Source organism: Pyrgilauda ruficollis, unplaced genomic scaffold (genome assembly GCF_017590135.1).
Source record: "Pyrgilauda ruficollis isolate IOZ18807 unplaced genomic scaffold, ASM1759013v1 scaffold24, whole genome shotgun sequence".
NCBI classification, from domain to species: domain Eukaryota; kingdom Metazoa; phylum Chordata; class Aves; order Passeriformes; family Passeridae; genus Pyrgilauda; species Pyrgilauda ruficollis.
The window spans coordinates 16,055,002-16,081,157 of NW_024523648.1; the positions used below are offsets into that span (position 1 = coordinate 16,055,002).

General features: G+C 36.4%; 1 protein-coding gene across 1 annotated transcript in view; it reads left to right on the plus strand.

The window, feature by feature from the left end:
- Positions 1–25,152, plus strand: part of LOC121354808 (utrophin-like) — a 256,297-nt gene extending 231,145 nt beyond the window's left edge. Inside the window, exons 57-63 of the mRNA XM_041469722.1 lie at positions 2,594–2,659; positions 10,419–10,577; positions 10,967–11,210; positions 18,075–18,183; positions 19,616–19,702; positions 22,427–22,449; positions 23,115–25,152. Of these exons, the coding sequence (XP_041325656.1) occupies positions 2,594–2,659; positions 10,419–10,577; positions 10,967–11,210; positions 18,075–18,183; positions 19,616–19,702; positions 22,427–22,449; positions 23,115–23,123 (697 nt within the window). The 3' untranslated portion in view covers positions 23,124–25,152. The remainder of the gene's footprint in view (positions 1–2,593; positions 2,660–10,418; positions 10,578–10,966; positions 11,211–18,074; positions 18,184–19,615; positions 19,703–22,426; positions 22,450–23,114) is intronic.
- The last annotated feature ends 1,004 nt before the right edge of the window (positions 25,153–26,156 follow it).

Sequence of the window (26,156 nt, forward strand, 5' to 3'; positions counted from 1 at the left end):
AACCAGAGACACCATCTCAAAAATAAGTACTATGGGAACTGACTAGGTTTTTCTTTGGGTGGTTTTATTCTTGTATCTGATCTCCACAACTGAAAAACAATTTTAACTTTTTCATTTCTTTGAATAAAAATTCAGAGTGCATGTTTAAATTAATAGCAGTCTTATTTATGGGCACCTTAAAATTCTTCAGACCAGTTTTTTTAAATGCCTAGGATATGCTGCACTGATCTTTGCAACAAGAGAAAATAGGCCAGGAAATAAAGCTGAAGGGCTATCCACAGTCAGCCTATTTTTTTTTTGTTGCCCGACAGCAATTATTTTCATGCTTCATTAGTAGTATAGCACAATGACATACAAAGTCATTACAGAGCTTTTCAGTTATTTGAAACATGCCATTTGTATTAATTCATCATTAACATTTCTTTGAATCTATAACTTTGGCCATGCTGTAATCAATTAAAACCCCTGAACCTGACAAATTTCTCTAGAGAGATGAAAGAATTTTCAGTCTGCCTGTGTCTTTTCAGCCTGTGATGCCACAATACTGCAGCTTTTTGTGCCCAGATAAAGCTCAAAATCTGGACTCTCATTAAGGATCAATAGAGATCTTGGGTGCAATAGCTGTTTTCCCTCTCCTCCCCCTCACCTCTTACCAGTTCTGCTTAGGGTGAGATTAGCTGAAGGTGGACTGCACGGTTCTGAATTACCATTTAGGTTACAAACTAAATCTGTACCTGTTATGTACTGACATTGCTTAGCAAAATCGAAAACTTGCTACTAATTGCCTCATAGGTAATCTGTCTAAAACTACTCAGGATTGTTTTTCTTCTAGTAATAAAATCTAGAAAAAAATACATAATTCAGTGTCTTTCATATAATTTTTGTGTCCTTTTTAGTTGAATCTGTTATGTATACGTGGCATATAAAATAGTAAATCTTTTTTATTGTCCTGGTGTTTTCAGCTAAGCATCTTTAAAGAAATATTATCAGGGCTTCATTGCCTAGCAGAAACAGTATATTAGGGCTTAAAGCCTTCACTGTCACTGGTTGGAGAACATTCAACTCCCACTTTTCTGTTTACAAAAATCCCCTGCCTGGAATCAGATACCATCTCCCTGTCCTGTTAAACAGGGAGAAATTCCCTCTGAGTTGCTTCTAATTTCCTTCCTCAGCTTTCAGTTTTTATCCTACCTTAAAGGCTTTTAAGGTAGTCTTTTTTAAAGCCCTGTGTCTCTGTGCTCCCTGATTAGGGCCATCTGCTGGTTCCATATAGTATCCCAACAAATCCTCATTAATGATGGAGATCATAAATGTGACGATAACGGTGTAATCTGCATTTGTGAGTTGGAATATCTGTCACTCACTAAGGGACTCAGGGCAGGCCCTTCTCTCTTAAAAGTAATGGGGGTTGTACTTCTTCCCTATGTGATAAAAGGACTGTGAAGATTAATTTCTAAAATTACATTTCATCAAAAGATTTAAAGATGCTGAGCTTAGCAGCTTTATAAAGGTGACTTGTAAGCATGTTGCTCACTGTGAACTAGATTTGTTTGAGATGTCCTAGAGCAGAGATGGTCTGATTTGTCCTGAGTCACTTCAGAGATTCTCTTCCATTCAGGATAGATGGGGGAGCACAATGTCCCACCCCAGCCAAGATTAAATAGACAATCAAGTTGACATCCAGTGTGTGCCTTCATTTATTCTTCTTCTTCAACCACAGAAATAGTAACAAATGTAGAGAAGGGCAAACTTGCTCCATTCTAAAAGAAGTCACCAGATTTCCCTGTTCTTTAGGGCCTTGCACACTCCCTTCAAAAGGAAGTTTGAAGATGTCTATAGTAATGCATAATGCACTTGCAAAAATATATGTGAAATTAAGATATCTTTATAGTAAAGGAAATAGCCTTGTTTGGTGCAGTTGAATATAGTGTAGAGCATTAAGTGTTCCTAAATTTTTATGTACATCTCTTATGTACATAAGGTACGTATTTCCTGGAAACCTGAATAGATAGAAAAATTCTGCTTTGATTTTAAAGAACTGTGTGACTTTTTATATACAGTCTGATAATCTGGTCTTTTTAGATTAATTGCTTCTAAAATGTGGAACTGTAGGCAATGATTCCCTGTAATTATGCTGCTTTTTGTGGTGTTTTACAGGACTTGTCTGTCCACAGTGTGGTGTTATTTGCTGAGCATCATTTCAGATATTGCATGTGCTATATTTAAAAAGGATTCATCCTCTTTTGTTAGTTCAGCTTTAGAAAATTCAAAAAGAAAACCATCTGTGAAAACATCTCTTTAACTAATTTTGCCATACGAGTTGTGGTGTTGCTAATGATAATTATGATAGAGGGAGAAAATACACTTTTTTGTTGTTGTTTGGCAAGTAGAATTAATTAATCATAGCACAAGCTTCTCATGAAAGTCCTCTGGATTATAGGTTTTCATCACAAAATCTAGAAGTTTATTCCTAATCATGTATACAAAGATTGCCATATCTGAGTTGTTTCTAAGTGGAATTGATTTTCCCACTGCCACTGTTTAAATTGTGCAGCATGTTGTCTGAAAGTTGTGGTCTTTCCCTGCCTTTCAGGCTTGCACAGATGGAAAGGACCAATGGCTCCTTCCTCATGGACAGCAGCTCCACCACAGGAAGCGTGTAAGTAACTCAGACTCACTGTGCCTCTCAGGAACTTTGGTTATAGGTTCATGCTAAAGTCTTCAGCAGTTCTAACACAGGACTTAGTCCCAGTGAGAGCAGCTAATAAGTATGATCCCAAGGATGCCTCCATAATTTAATTATTCCAAGCACCAATTGTAGAAATTGGTGGTGTTCACTTGACAGTGTGTGGGAACTCTTTGTTTGTCAACCATTCTGCTTCAAAAGTGAGGGTATTTCATGTGACTCATAAAAGGCCACAGCTCTGTGCATTCTACTTTGTATTCCTGTTCTGCTTTTATCATAGTATAATAGAAAAGAATCCTTTTCTAGGCTTTTGCTAGACCCTAGACAACTTTCTTATTAAAATAAAATTCATTTGTACTTTGAAGATTCTTCTGAGCGAGAACAGTGTTGCTGCTTCTTGTTTATATTTCAGTTTTCTGGCTGCTGATCCATCTGTTTGTACCTGGAATTGTCCTGTGTAGTAAACATAGTCCTCCATTTTACCAATTTTCACTTTTTTTCTTTTTTTGAAATTGTGCCACCTTTACTGTAAAACTAATTAAAATGTATTGATTCTATGCTTGGAAAACATAGAACCCCTTGAATTGCTGATTGATTTAATAATTTTTTTTAAATGTAGAAACAAATGTTTTAACCTCACTTTATCATCAGTTCAGTTAATTAAATCAGCATTGTAGGACTCTGCCTCTTCTAAGTTATTAGCAAATACCATCAGCATTTTTAAAGGGGAAAACTGAAATTGTTCTTGTTCAGCTTTAGTTAAAAAATACTGTTGGTCTCAGTAATACTTTCATTTACTGTTTTAAATTTTAATAATGAAATTATTCTATCTATAGATAGGTAATACACTATTAGTGTACTAACAATTTGAGATTTAAAATACTTTGCTTAAAAGAAGAACATGCTTCTTCACAAGAATACATGCTTGAAAGAAACCCTTTAAATGTTTCCTCTTTCCTGATTAATTAACTCTATTTACATACCAAATAAAACTTTTTCATGCAAACTGTTTTAATGTGTTTCTGTCATTGGCACACTCACCAGTGAGAGAAATGCAGCCAAAATATTCCCTTTTGATTTCCCTTCCACAAAAAAGAAGAGCAAACATACTGTCATTTGGCAGGAAAGCTGCAAACTTGAAGGCAGCTAAATGCTCATATGCTTGAGTTGTGTATTTGGAAATTAATGAGCCCACTCATATACAAAGACAAAACAACCATCCATCCCAAAGGCAGGGTGCATGCTTGATTTTTATTGGCAAATCAGCTGTTGATTTTAAAGCAATTTCCCTTTATTCCTTTTCCTTAGAAAAAGAATCAAGAGGGAAAGCTTGTGTACCAACAAGTGAGAGAGATCTCTGAATTTGGGTCTCAGTCAGGGGACTGTTACACAAACAAAATATGGGCAAGAAAGTAACCTTGTACACAAAGGCACCTTCTGTTTTATTTGCAGATGACAGTGCATGCTCTCATTAAGGCATAAGTACTGAAGTACTCAAAATTCTGAAAGCCTGTGGTTTAAAGTTTAAACTATATTCATAGAATCATTTAAGTTGGAAAAGACCTTTACGATCATTAATCCAGCTGTCCAAGCCCACCACTAAACCATGTTACCAAGTGCCACATCTACCTCCCTTAAATGCCTCCGGTGATGGTGCCTCAAGCACTGCCCTGGGCTACTTGTTCCAGTGCTTGACAGCCCTTCTTGATGGAGAGGTTTTTCCAGGGAACTACAAAGCTGTGAAGTTTGTATCCCAGTTTGGATCAGAAATTGCTGAAATTTTGGGAGTTTAGGATTATAGTTCAAACCTATTCTTATTTTTTTAAATGCCACTTAACATAGAAATGTTAAATGGCATTTAAAAAAAAATTAGTTAAAAATACTGTTGGTCTCAGTAATACTTTCATTTACTGTTTAAAATTTGATAATGAAATTATTCTATCTGTCTATAGATAGGTAATACACTATTAGTGTACTAAGAATTTGAGATTTAAAATACTTTGCTTGAAAGAAGAGCATGCTTCTTCATGAAGCATGAAGGATGAAGCAGCATGCTTCTTCATGGAGGGGATGGTGTAACCATTCTTATATGGATAGAATTCAAAGGAGCAATTTGAAATGTGAATACATGTTTTTTTCAGTTCAGATGTAGAGCTCTGAGCCAAACTGCTCTTTTTTTTTTTTTTTTTTTTTTTTTTTTTTTACAGTATTATTTCAAACATTCAGGAAATAATTACTAATTTGGAAATCAAATTCTTTGCTTCTCATAATTGGATTTCTGCTTCATGATCTTATTTTTATTGGTCCTGAAGAGTTCTTCAGTTTACTGTGAATATAGAACAGAGGCAGTGTTGCACTTGATTTTGAAAGTTACTTCTTTAGTCTTATCAAGTTCACAATACTTTTAACATTCTTCATGCTTCAGAGATTATGTGTAAGAAGTCATCTACATTTGAATAAGAGAACTTCTGCTCTAAGTTAAACATAATGAGTTTATTTTCAGGAACATTTTTCAATATACCATTTGATTAAGAAAGCACTCATCAAGGATAATTCTTGGGTTTTAACTAACCTGTTTTCTTGAATGTCATTGTGACTTTTATCTCTCTGACTAAGCCTTTCCAGCCCTCCCCTTTTCAAAAGATATGTGAAGTCCATTAAAAAATGCATTTTCCTTAATCAGAAAAATAGTTGTAGATAGCAAAAAAAAGGCACAGTCTCTACTGTAGTATGTCCAGCTTCTTTAAAAACATTCTAATGCTCTCATGCATGAATTTTCTGGTAGAAATATACTGAATAGAAATGTTTTCCTTTCATGTCATCTTCTCCTGACATTAGACAGTTCTAAATGTTTAGGCTAGAATGTTGTGACGGATTTTATTTGGCTTTAATTAATGCAAAAGCATCTCTGTCTTTAAAGCAGACTTACCTATTCATAAATGAAGATGAACATAAGGAAAAAATTCAGTCTTCACAACAAGAAATGATAAATAGTTCCTAACAGGAAGCTGTGCTTCACAATTTGATAAATCATGCTGTATTAGAATGAAAATAAAAATTGTTAGAGGAATAGGACAAGAGGGTAACTCTCCTATTCCTGTAACGTATGAACTATCCTAACCAGCCCGTGCTGAAGGGAATTGCAGTGGGCATAGTATAAATACTTCCAGAATAAATGCAGATGCTTAATAGCTATTTTCTGGTTTGTGCCTTTACGAGCAGATATCTTCACATCCATAGCATTGTTGATGCTATTTCACACTCATCTTAAGGCAGAGTTGGAACATATCTGAAACTTTACTTGTCAGAGGACTCTGCGCTCAGAAGAAGGTTCAGAAGTAGGAACAGGTTCAAAGTGAAGATCATTGATACTTTTACCTGACACTGCTACTTAATGTGGTGTAAGTCAAACTGGAGCCTCACTATGTAACTGAGTACTGTGAATGATGTAAGGGGTTGAAAGGTACCCTGTCACAAGGAGAAATTAGTTTAATTGTATGGTAAAATCAGGAGAAGAGCAAGTAAATTAGATAAAGTATTTTTGAGTACCTTTTGCGTCCTTATTCTAGTATGTCTCATAGCATCAGTAGGTCGAGGTACACTTTATTTGTACTAGAACACATGGTGCTTAGTATGAGATCTACAGCAAAAATGAAAATTGTCAATGGCGTAAGTTCACAAATAGCCACATCTTCCTATCTTTAATCAAATTTAGCAGTTTTCTTAATGAGATAAAATAATACACTGATGAAAAGTGATGGTAAAGAAATCTATATTTTCTTTCTACAACATAGTCAAACTAAAAAAGAGGCTATATGCAGCTTTATTTGCCTCTTGCTTCCTCCATGCACAATGCACGTTTTGGAATAGACATCTTGAAAATATATGTCCACAAAGAAAATATGATCCTTCAAAGGCTGTTTCCCCTAGGCCTCTTTGTTGGGGTGTTCTTTTCCTCTGAGATGTACTTCTTTCAAGTCTGACCTACTGGGATGTCTTGTTTGCTCCTTTTTACTATGGTGAAATGCAGAATAGGAACTGCAGCCTCTGCTGTCAGAGGACTTTGTGTACTTCTACTTGTTCCTCAAAGTGCACAGGGTATTCAATAAAATAACCACCAAGAAAGATTGAGCAATTAAATTTTACATGATGCTTTTACTTTGATTACTGATCACTATCTCCTACCACTTCAACAGAACAATGTCCCAGATTCTCAAGCTGAAAGTATTTGCCTGGCGTAGAACAATGACCTTATGTTGTAGGTCATTTGAAGCCCTGTCCTGGGACTTCTGTGCTACTAATGAATCTATCCTAATTATGAGATTTATTGGTGCAGGTTCAAGGTTGTGTTTTTCTAAAGTAGTAATTTTGCAAGACAGACCAAAGGTAGAAAGCATGGTGAAAATACAGTTTTGCTTCAGAAGACTTCCTTTATCAAGTGCCTGTGAGAAAAGCATGCTGTCAGTTGCAATGTGTAATGCCTAAAAAAAGAGCAATCAATATTCACAGCCTCTCCAGTAGGCTTTCTGAGGCTCTGAACCAGTGGGAGAGAAGGGAAATGAAGCTTTTTCTAGACTGAATAACTTTGAGACCAAAATATAAAATTTCATGTATTTAGCTGTGTTGATCTCATCTACTGGATCACAATACAGTATGTAAGCATTTACTGTGTAAACTCTTCTTTAACAGCCTTTATAGGTTTCATTAAAAATTGAAGTTCAACTAATGCAAAATCTTGACAGATTCTCAGGTCTAACAAATTCCAATAAATATAATAAATCCAGCTTTACAGAGCCTTATTTTTAAAAAGATCCAGTTTAGGTGTCCTAAATTTTGTTTATAAACTATTTCACCATTTCAAAACATAGACAGCAGCTTTTTGATGCCTAATGAAAATAACCAGACTAAACTACTTCAAGTCAACGTTTCCTGACATCATCAGCACCCTTGCACAAAAGAAGGCTGTATGTGTAGTCAGACAGTATCACTTAAATTCACATGCAAACAGTGTTTTGAAGCCTGGATGATGAAGCTGTGTTTCTCTCACCTGCCTGCTTTAACTCTGTTTCTGTGCTCACCCAAGGTGTGACATTGAATTGCCATCACTCTTGGCTCGCTGTGGCCATTTCAGTCACTGGGTACTCTGCATGTTTTGCAGGGCTGTTTGAAGCCCACAGAGGGGTTACATCACTTTGGCAAAAATTTTATTAAAAGGGGTAGGGTATATTTGTCAGAAGGACTAAAGGGTATGGAAGTACAATGAGGTTTTAATTATCACTTCGGGACGGGATCCAAACTCCATTAACTGCACTAGCCTTTGTTTTAATTTTAAGTAGACATGAACTATTAATGAAAAACACTAGTGATTATGAATTTCCCTAAGATTACTCAAGTAGTGAAGGAGATAAAGCAGTTAAAGGCTTTTTTGTTTTGTTTTGTTTTGTAGATTATGGGCAGAAAAGGAACACTGATCTGTTTCTTTCTGTTTCTTTTTCAGCTAGCACTATTGGATGTCCCTATTTTTTTAAGGACTTAAATGCACATGCAGCCCCAATTACATTTAACTCTCTCTATATATGTATTTAATGAAAAATTCATTAAATGTATTCATTTGCAGGGGAGATCCATGTTGTCATTTCTGTAGTGACAACAGCCAAGACAGCTAAGAAATAAGTGAATGTACATTCTTTTCTTTAAACTTTCTACTGATTTTTAAAAGCAAAACTCAATAATTAGGTTTTTCATCCAGTGGACAGATCTGTCACAGGCTATATTTTTTCTTGTTTGGATATTTTTCAGCAGACACAGTGTTACTGATGTACATTTATTTGATTGCACAAGTCTAAACTTTCAAGTCTCAAAGACGGGTTGGAAAGTGGAATCCACATGATAGCTTTGGGTAGACAGTGAATAGTTATCCTTGGGAAGAAATAATTTGGTGCTGTTCTACCATGAGATTAGTCTTCAGTACAAATTTTGTCTTAGGCAGTACTACAAAGAACCAAATCATTTTGCTAAATGATAGAAGTACTTTTTCAAGAGAGATACACCAGGAATCACGATTTATTAAATCTTTGGCTATTTTGTCTTGTTTCTAATACTGATGATGCTTTTCAATTAGAATTTGTATGCTGATTTAACAGTAATTTAATAGGATAAAGTAAGGTTTTTCATTTCACAAGCAGTATTTATGCAACTCTCATCTGTTCCTGTCATGAGCATTTTCTCCTTTTGTCCCAAGAGTTTGAACTTATTTCTGAGGTACCCCCCAATCCATATGCATGTCCCATAAGACACCTAATGAGTTTCACTTGTACATGCATTTATTTATAGACTATTTCTCACCACAGAAATAACAGCTTTTTCTTCCAGGGTATACTTTTCTACATAACTGGTTTTAGTATTCATTCAAATGAGACAGTACATTTGGAAATTCTATGATGAAAGATGTTAAATTGACTGAGGAATTTTTTAAAAGCCTCCTGAAAATCTCCATTACACTTGTATTTGGAAAATAAATACTTTGCATACAGTGAGCTTCTGATTTTTTGTATGTGTTTGTAAAGGCAGTCCTTGAGGATGCTTTTCATTCCATAACCAGTGGATAGCAGAATTTGCAGCTGCTACTTTCCAACAATTGGAGGGAAAAAGTTAGCACATAAAATATTTTTAATGTGAAAAAGTCTCTTTTCTAAATAATATCTGAATATGTGTGTATATACTGCCCATGGGTGTGTCACACTGTTCTGACCATGCTTTAACAGGAGGAGATCCTTAGGGTAAAGTTTGTACCAATACTTCATGATATCATAAGGTGTGCAGTATCTGGTTTGTAGTCAATTAAAGGAAATAATTTAAGGAGGGTTTTCTTCATCACTTTTACTGCTGCAGCAACTTCTCTCTTAAAAATGAATAGTATATGATTTTCTGTTGTTGATTCTTGAGTAACCAAGATAAATATTTCTTGAGTAACCAAGCAAATAAACTGGTTTTAGGATGTGGTATCTTTCACTTTCTATCCATCTGACTTTATTTATGGAGAAAAGCCAGCAACTTGGAAAGTAGGGCACATCTATACAAAACCAAATTCACTTGGGTATTAAAGCATCATTGAGTGTCAGGACTTCTGTAACTCCTTACCAGAAGGTAATTTCATGTGAGGCAGGAGGAGGACAGTGTTATAGTTTATTTCTGTCCCTGAATCTCTAAGAAGGAAACCTACTACCAATGCAGAATTTCAAGGTCTTGTATGTGTATATCAAAATAGGGGGAGAAAAATGGAACTTTTTTTCTCTAACTTTAATGGGACTTTTTGTTCTCTAATCTTATCAGCTAAGTTGAGCAAACCAAGATTAACTCCTAAAAATTTCAAAAATGTTAAATATTGTTGGAAAATGTATCTAGAAGATGCTTGTTTTACGTAAGGCATTTCAAATCAGTCAACTTTGATTGCTGATTCTTGTTTTCACTCATTCTTTTCAAGCCACTAGCAACATTTGTTCTTTATGCATAGATTAAACTAAATTGATCCTTTACTGCAAATTAATCTTTTTTTTTTCCCTGTGCATTGTTTGTTTATATGGTTTCCTTTCAGTATGTTTTTCAGGCTTAATTTTGTCTCGCTTAGTCTTTTTCCATAAACAAACAAAATCCCTCAGCTTGATAGAGATGTTTGCTCACATAATAAATGTTTTACTGCTCTCTCTTTATCTGTGTTGTTTTATTGTTTCAGAGAGGATGAGCATGCCCTTATCCAGCAGTATTGTCAGACGCTGGGAGGAGAGTCACCTGTGAGTCAGCCACAGAGTCCTGCTCAGATACTCAAGTCGGTGGAGAAGGAAGAGCGGGGAGAGTTGGAGCGTATCATTGCTGACCTTGAGGAAGAGCAAAGGTCTCATAATCATTATACTGGTGTCTGAATTTTCATTTTGTTGTTGTTTGAGCCATGCATGTACTATGTTGAAGATAAGAAAGACCTAGAAGTTATGATTTTAGCAAAAAAAAAAAAAACCCAAACAACAATCCACAATCAAGTCAATATATATTGTGCATAGGCTGGCTCTGTTAGAAGAGGGAGGTGTCTGAGAAGAAATAAATTAGTTTCACTTTTACTTCACTGCCTTTTTTTTCAATCCCGCATAAAACACAAGCCAACACCTTGTCTTTGTTTGAGCTCTTTGAGTTGTTAGTTGGAGATGCTAACATTGTTTGATTTGAGAAGTCTTTTATATTCATTTACTTGATCAAGTCATGATTCTCCTCCACTTTTCAATATCCCAGGAGTCTGCAGATAGAATATGAGCAACTAAAGGAGCAACATCTTCGGAGAGGAATAAACCCTCTTGCATCACCTCCTGACTCTGTTGTGTCACCTCAGCATGCTTCTGAAGATGCCGAGCTCATTGCTGAAGCTAAACTCCTGAGGCAGCATAAAGGTCGCCTGGAAGCAAGGATGCAAATACTGGAAGATCACAATAAACAATTGGAGTCTCAGCTCCACAGGCTACGGCAGCTACTCGAGCAGGTACATGTACACTTTGCCCCATATTGTTTCTGCACAATGGATTTCTTGGTGGAGCAAAGGCATTGGCATTTTACTGCAGGTATTTTCACCATGTACTCTTGGTCTGCTGCAATCAGTCATTTCTAACAAGATGTTTTTTGTTACCCTCTAGTATAACCCATGGTTAATGTCAAATGAGCAGAAAATGATTGCAAGTGCTGGAGTGATCATGGGAACTTAGGAAACACTGAGAATAACACAAACAAGAGCAATAGCTTTTCATTAATTAAAAAGCATGGGAAGAAAATATAGATCCTACTCCAAGTAATGATGCTAGCCACATTCCATTCCATGTTTGACTTCAGTTTTACCAGATGCTTTCCTTAAATAATATGTTTATTTGTTATCACAGTTAGTCACTCAGGCCTCTCTTAGCATGCCAGAGACAGATGGCCAAAGATATGTCTGAAATACAAAGGAGCAACTAATTAAATTAAAAATCCAGTTCCTCTTGAGTGGCATATCACCAGAAAACTACAGCAAAGTGGTCTTTCACACGAGTAAATGCTGGAGGTAAGAGACTTTTAGCAAGTGCTGGTAGCTGGAGATTATAGGGTTTTCTTGTTGGCAGAAGGAACACCGATTGCTTTGGAAGTCAGCATGTGCACACCTGGCTTGTAGAAATAACAGAAGCATCATGCACCATAATACCATAATAACGGGAGCAACATAGGTATTGTTAGGGATGGTAGTTTGTACTATATCATGTGTGGAAGCTTGACTAATGAAGATAAATTTGTATGAATGTTTTCTTCTAATTAATCATTATGTTTGGGTCAGAGTACAGTAAGGCAAGTATTTCCTGCCTTCCATGAGTCAGATGTAGTAGGGGATTTAACTGAGCCAAGAAACAGGCTACATAAACCAGGTATTAAAATGGTCCAAGTTCCTGCTGTAGATCATACTCTCATTACAGGGATTAAGGTATTTGCTGTTTGTTTCACTGGCTGACTTTGTCAATTTTCTAGACAGGTTTGGCTCAATAGGATTTAGATGCATCTGTTCCAATTATTTCCCTACCCCTTTAGCAGAGTAAATTTTTTTGTTGCTACTGTTATTCTAGCATTTTAATCAGTATTTTAGTAGCTGTAATATTTCATAGGGAAGATAGTAACCATACACCTTTCATGGGGGCACTGGCACTGTGCCAGAGTCAATCCATGACACCGGTGCATTGTTAATAATATTTTATAAAGTAATGATTTTGGGATATGTGGCCAATACTTGGTCTTTCAGAGAAGGGTTTAAAATCTGCAAAGAAACAGTTGAATAGAACAGAGAAGTTCTGCCAAACCCATGGTCCCTTGCAGCTTAGTGCTTGGAGCAGAAACTTGTTCACCCCTTAAAACCCTTTTTTCCCTTTCCCTAATGTAGCTGAGGATGATCTCACAATTTTGTAATCTTTTTGGAATCCTTACACCATTCTTAGTAACACCTTTAGGGTATACATTTTTGTTCTGATAAAATGGGTGGGAGAAGGGACAGTAATTCTTATCATTTCTGTCTTTGGAATTTTCTAGGCATTCTGCAGCTTTTGGGTTCAGATAGGGTAAAGCAGAATAGAGGTGACATTTTTCAAAATTTCTGACTGTTTACAACTCATTTACTGTATACTGTTGCTCTTTTGCTTTCTGTCCGCATTGTGGACTCTCTGTGGGAGTCATGCCATGCTTCTGATTGTTCTGAGTGTTATTTCCTAAGGTCTTTGTTTCTACTCTGTCATTTAATAAAGTGGCTCATACAGAGTCAAGTGTATGAGAAGATCTGCATTATTTGTTTTATAACCTATCTGTGGCTTTTCAATGTGCCTTTCTATACATACCGTTACTTAATTCACCAGATGTTTTACAAGCTATTTCCAGAATGTCAAAGCTACTCCCCTGATGGGGATTCCAAAATTATAAATAATTTAAATTTTAGTAATGTTCTTTGAAATTTATTTTGACATTGATAGAATTATGAAGCAACACTGATTTCTATTACTGCCCCCTTTCTGAAAAAAATGACCACTTTTCAGCATGTTTGTGTTCTGACAGCTTGGCCACTACCTTTTAGGACAGCCTTTATCTCTTTCACTGCTTGGGGAAGGACTTTATTGGAGGCCTACTTATACTTATTTGTTTCCTTTGCTTTTACTGGCTGTCCCAGTTATTTTTAGGGGATGAAAAGAATTCCTTTTCTTATTAATGAGATGGATGATTTGCAAGAAAGATACTCATAAGTCTCAATCTCAAAATATATAACCACAATAAAATTACTAGTATTAAAGGACACAACTGTCTTACAGCAATATCTTTGCCATGGCTGGCATTTTATGCCATCTCTGTTTGTCTATTCTATCAACAGCAACTCTCCCCATTCCTCTTCTCCCCTAGCCTCCTGACTGATGTTTTATACACTGAGTATAAAATACTGGAACTTCTCTTTTTTTCTCCAAAAGATTGGAGTGAGTCTGTCTACACAAAGATATGGGGGTAGAGAGTTAATGAAATTTGGAAACTTTCATGTAGTAACTGCTTAATCTAGATGAGAGCATTCTAGGACATTCTTTAGAGAGCACCTTCAGCAGAAATATGCATGCATCCTCACTGCACATTTGTCTACTTCAGGTCACAATTCTGAGGTTACCATACTATTTTTACTTTAGCAAGCCCAAAGGATTGGTAGCTGTCACAGAATGTTGTCATTTTTGTCTGTCTGATTGATTAGGGTGCCAAAGAGGAAGGTGAAACAGAGCTGGCATGTGACAGCTTTGATACCAACATGTTAATCAGACAGAGAAAAAACCAAGTATTCATTCTCATTTTTCTTTCTTCAGCCTTTATAGATACTGCGTTTGCAAAGTCAAAGTGAGACCTATTATGAAGGGCATTTAAAGTCTGTTTGGATTTTTCTCTGTTTTCTCTGAGCTGCTGAATAGAGGCTTCATATTGGATGTGATATTGAAGTTAGTGGGAGCTAAAATCATCTGTCAACAGCTGTATGATCAGACAGAGAGTAAATAGGGGCTGCAACTCTCTCTCCAGCTGAAAGCAGAAGAGCTTTATCAGAAAAGCACAGGAGAGTTTGTTTCTTTTATAGCCGGGAGAAAAATTCTGGAGGAAGAAGAAACATCTGTAATGAATGTGGTAGTAAAATTGGCATATTTGAGGTTTCTGGTGATTCAGACTGGGGACACTGAGGTTTTGTTTGGTTTTTACCAAAGGAGCAGAAGTTAAGGAAAGAGCAGGTATGTCTTAGCTGTCCATTAAGCCACAGAGCACTTCAGGCTCTTCTCTGGGAAAAACACCAGCAGGAGGCATAGTGAAATAAGGCCTGTAGATTAGAACTGGTTGAAATTAATATCTCCTTTGACATGCTTTAAAAACTGCTGTAATACAGAAACAAAACCATAATTTTATTGTTTTCTGGAGAAGGACTTATTTGTCCTTTCATGTCCTTGCTTGTTTTTACCTAAAAGAAGTTTGAAAACTCCCTGAGACTGGAGTTGGAAACCTCTCCCTTATCCCTATAGAGGCATACTCAGTATCCCTGCTTTTATTTCTTTCAAGCAGCAGCAGCTGTATAATAATAATCTAGAGCTATTTGTTTTTTAGTTTCTGTCTTAAGGGCTATCTGTTGAGTTGTTTTGAATAAGAATACATTAACTTCATGATGCCTGAAGGGAGTTAGGATGGAAGAGCTCTTATTTTGTAGGTGTTATATAATTGGAGTCAAATAGAATGTGATTTTCTACTGCTATTTTTCTCAAATTCTCCAACAATAAAATTGTTAAATCATGTAAATACATGCCAGTATATCTGTATCCTCAACTGGTTTGCATTTAACATTTTCCAGTATGTTATGGATTGACTCTGGCACAGTGCTAGTGCCTCTTATGAAAGGTGTATTCTCTAAAATGGTCATTGTGAGATGTGACCCAGGAACAGAACAAAGCAGGCTCTAACTTGGGAATGGAGGGAAAAGACAACACTTTATTAATTTACACAGACACAAAAGGGAAGGGAAAAAAACTACACACACAACAATCCCTAATAGAACACTTTCGAAACACTCTTCTTCTTCCCCTCAGTCCTCTACCATTCAAATCCCCTATAACCTATTAATACTCAATCCAATACTCTCTTTTCACACAAGCACCCCCCAGTCTATCAGGAGAGAGGAGCCTCTTTCTTTCACCATAGGCTTCCCCGGAAACACAGTAGAACTTCTGTGCTTCCATGTCACACACGGCAGCTGCTGAAAGAGAAATCTGCCATGGTGACCATCTTCCTTCCATGTCCAGTGCTCTTACTACTGTTGACCATAACTTCCCAAAACTTCACTTCCGGGTCAAACCATGACACAGTATCTGGTGATTTTACTAAGGCAATTATATCACTACCACAAACCTTCACTTTCTGCTCCAAACCCCACTCTTCAGCTGCTTAACAATATTGTCCTTAATTTGGAAGAAGAGTTTGATTTGTTTAGGCTTTTCTTTTTATTGCAATCACTGGAACTATGCAGTGCATCATTTGTCAGTATATTTAAAGGAAAATGAAGTAATCAGGCATTGGCGTCTGATTGGAAGATGATGGTGTTGTAGGTTTTGACCTGTTTTTAAATCCAGCTGCAATATTTCATTCTGACTGCTGCAGCAACATATGGTACATCAATGTAAGATTTTCCTTACAATTAAGGTTTTCCAAAGTATGTTTTGTTTTCTCTCAGTTTATCCACTGATAATCCTTGTGCTCTGCAGTGCTCTTTTATCACTTGCAATAGGGCTACTAAGTGATACCTTGACTAACTCATCACCTGAGTTTGTAGGCATTTAGTTTCTGTCTATCAGCATGAGCTGCTGACTTTGCAGTGCCTCCCTATCCTTGATTGAGCCTATGTGGCTGTGCTACAGATTTGTATGTCCAGCACAGATCTTCACCCTCATTAATCTGTGCACAATTTATTCATAGTTGCTGCTTGAACAGGGCCAGAGGCAGAGATTTACTTCAGGTGCAAGTTTGCATTTTGGATGATTCACATTCTCTCTGTTCATCTGTTTGTGGGGTGGGCAAGCAGTCACTCCACTGCTGGAGTTAGTTTTGTTGTTCTGTATTGAAGGGACTCTTCACCTGTGGAGAATTTGCTTCCTCTCTTTGCCATTACAGCTCTTAACATTTCAGACAGTGGTTCCTGGCAATACAGAATTGCCTGGGTTAAGTTATTCCAGGCTTCTCTGGTTTAAAATCACCACACTCATTTTACTTCAACTCTTTAGCTGGATTGAAGCCTGGCACTGAGCATCAAATTACTGAACTACCTGATAGTAATTCACCGTTCATAGAAGTGTCTTGACAGTGAAATCCTTGTCTGGCTTGAAAACATTTCCAATTTTCTTTGTCTCCTATACAGACTAAAATTTCGTGATTTCTTCTTTTAGTCAAAGCTGGCCTTTAGTATTGTCATGCTGAAAGAGATAAGATTTAGAGGAGTTTTACTGAAGATTGTTTTTGTTAGGTTGGAAGCTATCTCAAGAAATTGAGTATTTCAATTAAGGCCGTGAAGTGCAAACTTGTGCACAAATTAACAGCCATTCTGTATTCTAACTCTGCATCAAGTCTCACAGCTGTTCTAGGTACTTGCTCAGTTTTAAAAAGACCTTAAAAGCAATGATCTTTTGTATTACTTCAGCATCTGCTTTTGATATATTTACTTAAATAACCTGCTCCTTAAGATGTTCAGAAGTAATCTCATGATTTGCAATCAAAAAGATAAAAGGATAAGTGATAGCATCAACAATTTCAGTTAAATCTACCTCAGATGTCAATATTATTTCACTTATTTATGTTTTTTTTTTCAGAACAATCACTTCTGGAGCTCAAATATTGTATTACCAGTATCTTCCTTGAAGTAATTTTTAAAATAATAAAGGAAGGAAAAGAAGGGGAAAATGCCTAAATAAAGTCCCTTCCAATATTTCTGAGCTGCTATGGCCTTTTCTTATTTTCTGTCCATATATGTGTGTATATATGTATGCATATTACATATACATTCCATGTATACTTAAATGTAATCTCAAATACACATGGCTACAGCTAAATGTAATATCAATTTCAGTGATTCTTCAAGTGAATTTAAGAGTCCAGAAAAGCTTCTTTTCAAAGTGTATAAGTTATTTCTCATCATTTTCAAGAGTCTATGTTGTACAAGTTCCTGCAAATTTGGTGTGTTCCACAAGGCTGAGAAGCAGCATCAGCAGGAGTGATGGCTGGCTACCACTTTTTAGATTTAATGAAGTTGTTTTGATTCTGTCATGAGTCTTCGTTTGATTCTGGAGTTCTACAAATCTGTTTGTGATTGAACAGCTGTTTCTAAGCATGCTTAGTCATCCTTGTAAAGCTTTTTATGGGCCCCTAGCTGAATGTCCTGTTTGTGTGTGCATACGTGTGTAGATGTGTATATACCCATGCAGATAAATACAACCCAAATGATCCCACTGTGTAGTCTTTCTGCAGAGCTGGACTGGGAACCTTGGCATACTGTGTATATTACATATTACATTGTGTTTTGTGATGCAACAGAATGCTGTTTTTAGCAAGTCCATCAGCTGGAGTCTTGTAAGAGCTGTTCTTAAGTCTAGATTTTCTTTTAACAAGCTCGTGGTTTGGTTTTTTTTTTTACCCTTCATCACTTGTATAGACCTAAGCCAATTTTCAATAGTTTGGAGGACAAACAAGAAAGAGCACATAAAAAAGAAAGGAACAAGATGGCTGCATACTAGCCTACAGTTACATTATGTGGATACAAGTAACCTAAACTTGTGTCTTCTTGTCTTTGATGCAGCCCGAGTCAGACTCCCGGGTCAATGGCGCCTCCCCCTGCGCTTCGCCCCAGCACTCTGCCCTGGGCTTCCCACTGGAGCAGGACACAAGCTCACAGTTCCATCAGACAGGTGGGTGTTCTGATCAGATAATGTGCTCATGAGGCTATAGGTGACTACTGGATAGGTTTGTTGGCACCTTCTGGACAGATTTGTAAATCAGATCTTTGCGATGCTTCAGCTCAGTGCAGCTGGAGGTGTTGCTCCCTCACACTTGTGAAGAGCTGCGGTATCCTAAGAATCCACGTGACTCTGAATTACAGACTTTTGTCAATAGACTCCTTGGTTCCAGCTATTCTTACCAAGTGAATTTACTGGGCAAATCCATCCTCACTGAAAGGGGAGCCAGACTTCATTGGACTGAAGTGGCCAAGAGCTGTTTGTCCTACAGTACACACATGGACCCAAGTAATCTGTCAGATACAGGACCAAATGTCCAAATCGTATGATCTACACTTGCTGTCTGCTTTAAAAATTCTTGTGTAACCTCTGCTTATCCTGGTATTTTGATGTTCCCACTCCCAAAAAGTTCACATCTTCAGGAGTAATTCAATATTTATGGGTACAGGCTCTCCACATAAAGGGATTTCTTTCTCTCTTGAAAGATTATTTTAAATTCTCTGGTATCAGAACTCATTAATTTCACCGTGAGTTAGCAGAAATAACTGCAGACCATTGCATGGACAAAAGTAGGGGAAAAGAGAAAATATTTTTCTCAAATTATCTTATGTATAAATTCCTCCTGTTTCTGTTTTTAAGCCTTGTGTTACAGATTAAATATTATTTTGTTTCTGTAGAAAACAGGAAAATTATTCTCATTTTCATTCAGCATTAACATATGTTTTTCCTTTATCTGGAAAAACATGGGACTTGAGTCTGATTTCATGCAGTATGAAAGATGCTGTCCAATAAAACTACCAACAACACAGCCAGTTATGTTCCCTAACCATTCTCTTAACTAATTTTAAGCATCATTTTTCAAAGAGATGGCAAGGGGGATTTTAGCACTACTGAAATGGCTGGTACATATTGAATAGAAACTATCTAAAAGATAAATGTTGGGATTTTTTTCAGAGAAAAAACGGTGTATTCACTCTGAAAGTTACATGACAAATCATCTGCAATTGGAACAGAATTTTAATAGAGTAGCTACTGAGTTTAATTCCCTCATCTTGTCATTTTATTTATTTTAACTGTAAATGTTTATATACTGTTCCTTGCTGGCAACTTCTAGTTAAATCCTGGATGAAATGGTTAAGTTTTAATGAAAGAGAAATGAGTTTGACTGCAAATCAATAATGTAACTTTCATGTCCTCTCCCAAGGCTGGCAATTATCGATGATAGTTCCTGCACATTACAAAGGTTTCAGGTACTGTTTTCCCTTGAAATATAAAGGAGTAATTAACTGGAATGTTGGCTAAGAATGTCTTTTAGAATGTTGTTGTCCTTTTATTTTTTTCTCCTTCTGTTACAAAAATTATTTTTTTTTTGTCATATCTGCAGATGACTTGTTAGTTCCACCTCATGATACCAACACAGATCTAACAGATGTTATGGAGCAAATCAACAACACATTTCCAGCTTGCTGCTGTAAGTTTAACAAAATATGTCTCTGAGAATCATATTGAATTTGATGTGGTCTTTAGAAAAAAAAAATAAAAATCATTCTTGTGGTATTGACTAGGAAAATAAATATCTCCGAGGAGATTTCTTGTGTAGATATGCAAGCTATATAATCCTGTACCTTAAAATTCCTCAATAGACAATACTTTTAAAGTTAAATAAATATTTTTAAGTGGAAGCAATTCACTATAAGAAAAGCCTGTAGCTCAATGTGGAATTTTCAGCAGTGCCCAAATAAGGGGAAAGACATCTAGAATCTCACTAGCTGCTGATGAAAACCTTTTGTTTTGTAGAACTTAAGTGAATACAGAATACAGATTCTGAATGCAGTTTTTGTAGTAAAGCTTGAAAAAAAAGTTCTTAGACAATTAGTCCTTAGACTAATTACTGAGCTAGTTATTAAATTGATCTGAGGAAATCTGTGAATGCAGCACATAACACCTTTCCCTGCTTAAATGCATTGGAAGTTGATATCTTATTCAGTGTCTATTAAAGAGAGATCAAAAGGAAAACCAACTTGTTCCTATGCATGTCCTGTATCAGCTGACATACATTTCCCCTGATCCTCCTTCCAGTGTCCCTGCCCTTGCAAAAGTGAGAATCTGTCTCATGTATCATGGTGGGTTTTGTAAAATACATTTATACATATACATGTCTTTATATATATTCCAGCTCTTTTGCCTTAGAAAAACAGTAGTGAAAACTTTGATATATTCACAAAACTGTTGAAAGTTTCAAATGAAATGTAATAATAATGATCAGTTTTAAAAGGCAGAAGTCAGAGAGTGGCTGTTTATTTCCAGTCCTTTTGGAAGCATCAAGACTCAACTCTATGCTATTTCATAAACTCTATGAACCCTGTTAAAACACCCCTTTTATCTCTTGAACACGCATTGCTGCATCACAGAAGATGCACCTTGCATGTTTTGAAAAAGCAAATTAGATACTAGCAAAAAAGGTCTTGTTTTAGCTGTCCTTTTTGATTTTTGATGAGTTCAACAATTCAGAGCCCCTTGTTCTGAAAATTAAGGTTTTGATTCTAAGGAGCATCTCATTTGAGGTCAACAGCTAGTGGAGTTGCTCAGCACACCTCAAGGGTGTGTGTATACAAAGGGTGTGTGTATAATCAGGTATAAAATCCAACTCAAGCATTTGTTCTTGGTTTTGCAAATTACTGTCTTGCTATGTGACTATACAGCTACAGGGTCATTTGGCCCAAATGAATTTAAAGCAAATTGCATTATGTTAGGAGAAGCTTGGTAAGGATGGCTGTCCTCCAGAACTGGGAAACAGAAAACAATTCTCTGATTCCATGAACACCTTGAATGAGACAGGAGAATACTGCAAGTGAAAACCATGACCCCTTCATATTGTCTATCTGAGCATTTAAGATTAAAAGGAGACACAGTTCCAAATTTCATGTGATTTTTCCCCATTGTCAGCTTAAACCACCTTGCCCCGGTTAGTAGGTACTACTTATGTTTACTCTCATTCAGTCAATCTATAACGTCTTTTACTCTGAAGTAATTTTTTTTAACTGTCAGATTCATATCTTAAATGTTTTAGAAGCCTGGAATGAGGATTATTAGTCTGACCTTCCCAACAAAGGGCATTAGACTCTGGGTTTTGCTAAGGAAGACCATGACAGACTATCCAAGTCCACTGTCTTTTCCTGTGGCCATTTGAGAGGGATCTGTTTTCCTGGCTGGACAATTGTCAAATCTGTTCTGTAAGACTTGTGATGTAAATTCCACGGACTCTCTAGACATCACAGTATTCCTAACCTTAAAGAATAATATCCTTAGACTCTTTATTATATCCAAGCTCAATTTTATCAAAACAACCTCCATGTGCAACATCTCATGTCCAATTATTAAAAAAAAAATAAAATCAAACGAGAAATTAAAAATCTTCCTTCACAACCTCATCTTTACTTGTCTCTTCTGCCATGGCCACAGCTTCTATCAAGCAGTTACTAGCATCTGAGCCTTATGCACATAAATTTTATCCCATTTTGACTGTTTAACAGAGATAGTAGTCTTGCTTATTTGTTTTCATAGGAATTTATCTTGAAATTCATCTTTCTATTTATGTCAAATATCCTTTATGAAGCAGTTCATAATAGCGCATAGCCATCAATACTTACAGTGGTTGATTTTGTTGTTCTGTGGTTTGGTTTTTATTGTGGTGTTTTTGGTTGTTTTTTTTTTTTTTTTTTTGGGGGGGGTTTGGGTTTTTTTTTGTTTTGTTTTGGTTTTGTCCTTCAGATCCACTGATCATGGATATAATGCCCCTTTTTCCTTCCTTATTTATGTCATTGGTCCTCAGAAGTAGGCAGGTGTACAGCACTGTGCAGAAGTCTTGTCTGTGCATCTGAGTGATGTCCAGAGCAGAGCATTTTAAACAGATGATACTGTAATACATCACTCAGGCATTCTGATATGGCTATAGATGGTGCAAATTAGGCAATCCATATTAACTATATCATTATAATGCTATAAATTTGTTAAAACTAAGTTTATGAAGAATTAAACCATTGCAACACATTTCTTGTTAAATGTTTAGTCTATTAAAGATAACTCTTTTTTTTTCTTCTGTAGTATGTGTTTTCCTGATAATAACTTTGTTTTTTAAATTGTCAAGATGCAGAATTATGTAAATTTCTAACCTTTTTTTTTTTCCTATTTGCAGCAAGTTTTGCTGGCAGACCACAGGTATGAGACATATTTACATACTTGCATAGGCATTGGAAACAAAGTAAAGCAAGTGAAAAGTTCCAGTAGAACAAAGGGGCTAGGGTGGTTTTTGTCTACATTTTTCTGTAGGGGTCTATTTGGGCTCTAAACTGATACAACAGGAAAGCCAGATTCCAGAATATTATAAGTAATAGAAAATTTCTACTAGGTCAGGCAGCGCCACAGGTATTATGGTTCTGCAGGTCTGTGCTGCTATCCAGATGGAACCAGCTTGCATTTATTTGGGCCAATTAGTTTAAAGCCAGCAGCAGCTTGCAATATCAAAGCTGGTTCTTGCAAAGACGTCCATATGTCCTGGTGCCCACAGCTCCACTTGCAGGAGCTGTAGGCACCGGTGCACGAGGATCAGGAGCCACACAGCACCTTAGGCTTTAGATTAATCTGTCCACACCGAATAGGCAATGACTTCAACAAGGACTTTAAACAGTATTGTAACCTTAAGATTTCTTTTAACTGTTTGCCTCAGTTATTTGCTAAGTCTCAGGCCAATACGTGTACATTTTTTTGTACAAAGGCAGGGGTTTTGTAAGATGACTCACAGTCCTGGGCTGACTGAGCCCAGAGCAGGTAGAAGTTTCTATGTTGCTGACACGTGGTACTGATGCTGTTTCTCATCGCGACAGGCCATGTGAGGTGTTCCTTGGGATGTCAGCCAGTGCTTCTGGCGTGCAGTACAGCCCTGTTCTGCATCTGTTGGCCGCGCGTTCCGCCTCATCACAAACCCACACGGGACCCCGGGACACGCCTTGCGCTCCGACCGCGTGTTCCGCTTGAAACAGTACAACACTGAATACCCAAAGAAGAGGATGTTGTTTTTATAGTATCTTTTTTTTTTCCTTCTTCCCTTTCTATGCAACTGTAAATTAATGAGCAGTGGAATATTTGTCACTGATTTGTATAAATATACAGCCAGGGGAAAAAGGGCAGGGGCTTTATATACGTTCCTTTTGATAATCGTAAAGAGAACTGCATAAGGAGTTTGGAGCAAAACGTTATGTTTATACATTCCTTTCAGCTCTTTGCTTTTGCATTGTAAAGTACCCTTAGTTATATTCTCACACATGTAATATTCTGTACTGATAATTTGTATGCTAACCCTATGACCACACAGATTTCAGAATATCCTTGCATTGTTTTCAGCATTGGCATATGAAGTTCCCATAATCTGCATTATTGTTACTGGTTAACAACAATTGTCATTAGGAGCAAGATACAATATTTTAACTCAATTAAACAAGGTAAACTCTCATTTCAAGTCATAATTAGCATCCTCATGTACCTAAGTGGTATTTTTAACTTCCTTTTTGTTATTTCCAGACAACACTCCATTTGGAGGATTATTTTTTAAGCTTTATTTTACTTTGAATCGGGAGATAGCTAAAAAGAGGACTTAGATGATAGCTTAAGTTGGTTTTAGTAAGAACTAAGTTAGTGAGATCCCTTTCTTTTGTCTGCCTCTTGGAAATGAAGAGACAATTAAAAAGCCCTTTCCAATACTATTACCAACAGAACTTTCTCCAGAACTGCAGTGCACGTAGGTATTATCATTTGGCATTGTAATCTTGCAGATCATCCTTATCTTTAAGATAATTTATTTTATTACTTTTGATAAGGATAATTATGGGAAAGTATGTCACTGATCATCTGATCTCTAGTTTTAAAATTATCATAAGAGCTTTTAATGCCTTCACAGAGTTTACAATGCTGCATGGACACTTGCTTTAATTCTAGGACATACCTTTAATTGGTAAAACTGCATGCAATACCTTTCCTATATAGTAAAGAGAAACAAAGCTGTGTTGTTCTTAATTATTACTGAAGGAAAAAAAACCTTATCTTAAAATGGTATTGAAAGAGGTGTAAAATTTTCTACTGCTACTTAAAAAATGCTAGGGGACATTAAAAGAGCAGGTCAGGAATTTCTCATGGCTTTGTGAAATTTTACCAGCCAGACTGTCCTGCACCCACAGTATTTACTCCTGAACTGCTGCTGCTCAAGGAGTGATTCAGGCACAGTGCTGACCACCTTCTGCTGTTGGCACCAGTGCCAGTTCTTTCTGAACCCTTTGGCAAGTTATTTAACCACTCTGCCTCTGTTTTCCCATCTGTAAAATGGGGATGATAGTGCTTACCTCTCAAAGGTGACATAGACTTGGCATTCCTACAGAGCTTTTCAGATGCTAACTAAGTATTAGTCTTGAGCAAATGGAGCAGAGCTATCAAGGTGGGAAGAAAAGATGCTGGCTCCTATTAAAATGTAATGTAGTTATTCTGAGAAGAAAAAACCCCACATTTTACAGAAGAGGAAAACCACGACCACCTTTCTACCTCAGACCTATCTTCATAAGTAGTATTGGAAATAGCTTTACTTTCTGTTCTCTGCAAAGTACTTGGCTTTTATCAAGCTACGTCATTCTCTAGGCAAAGAATCTTTAAAAATACTCCCAACATAAGTATAAAAAGAAATCAGTAGTGAATTTGGTGGGTTTTATTTTTGTTCTGAATATGAGGTTATGTATAAAGTTGTTTTTCTGCCTGTGTTTGTATGCCTCCTTTGTCCTCTGCTGCCAAGTAAATGCTGCTTCAAACACTACATTGTAACATTCTTTCTCTGAGACAATAATAAATAAAAGGAATATATTGCAGTAACATGAGAAAAAATATGGAGTTCTTCCAAATTTTGTGGGCTTCAAAGATGGCACATCTCATTGCTAAATGCTGAAAATGTCATTCTGAATATTAACATGCGCAAGCTTTGATAGTCAGTTTCTGTGTCCTGGCTTTTTCTCTGTGTGGTTTGAGTTTATATAAATGCGATTAAGCAGTAGGTTTTGGGGGTTTTTTTCATAAATCTTGCATATTTTTTCTAGTTTTCCATCTTGAGTGATTTTAGTCTGGAATCCTTCTCAGTTTCATGACAGATAGTAAATCTGATAGCTGAGAAGCAGACTGCTTTTTTTTAAACTTTAAATGCTCTGTATATGTATTACAGAACAGCAATAATGCATGAAGCCCTGTCAAATAAGAGAACTGTAAATTAGTCTTCAGGTTTTTTGGTGGCTTTCAGTCAACACACTCAACTGAGCCACAGCATTAGGTATTCAGCAGCACAAGGTAGAAAATCTACTTTCTGGTATTTGCATTAATGCAAGTTATTTTAATGACTGTGTTAGAATTGCTACACTTAAAGGAGAAAAAAAGTGGGAAGCCCTAATAATTCTGTTTCCTTATCATAACAGTTGGCACTGGTTTTGTGTTTAGTTGTGGGGTTTTGTTTGTATTTTATTTTTAAACTCTTAACAAATGTCAAACATAAGTGTCAAAGTGATGACCTTTTCCCTCAGTTTATGAAAGGATGGTTAACAAATAAGTTGTAGGGAAATATCATTATTTAAGTGATTCAGCAGTTAGCAAGGAATTTAACTACAGAAATAGTAATATATCAAGTCAAATTAAGTTCTCTATTTAGAACAATAAATGTCTTAAGACACTTTTAAAACCAGACAACCTGTCATTTAATAAAAAAAAAAGTAAACATTTTAGTTATATACTTGTAGAGTAGGAGGCAGCAGAAGAGAGAGGTATGGTTCAATATCAGGGCCTGACTTTGGGAATAATTTATGAAAGTGCTCCTATCTCCAAGTTGCACCCTCTGTACTTCAATT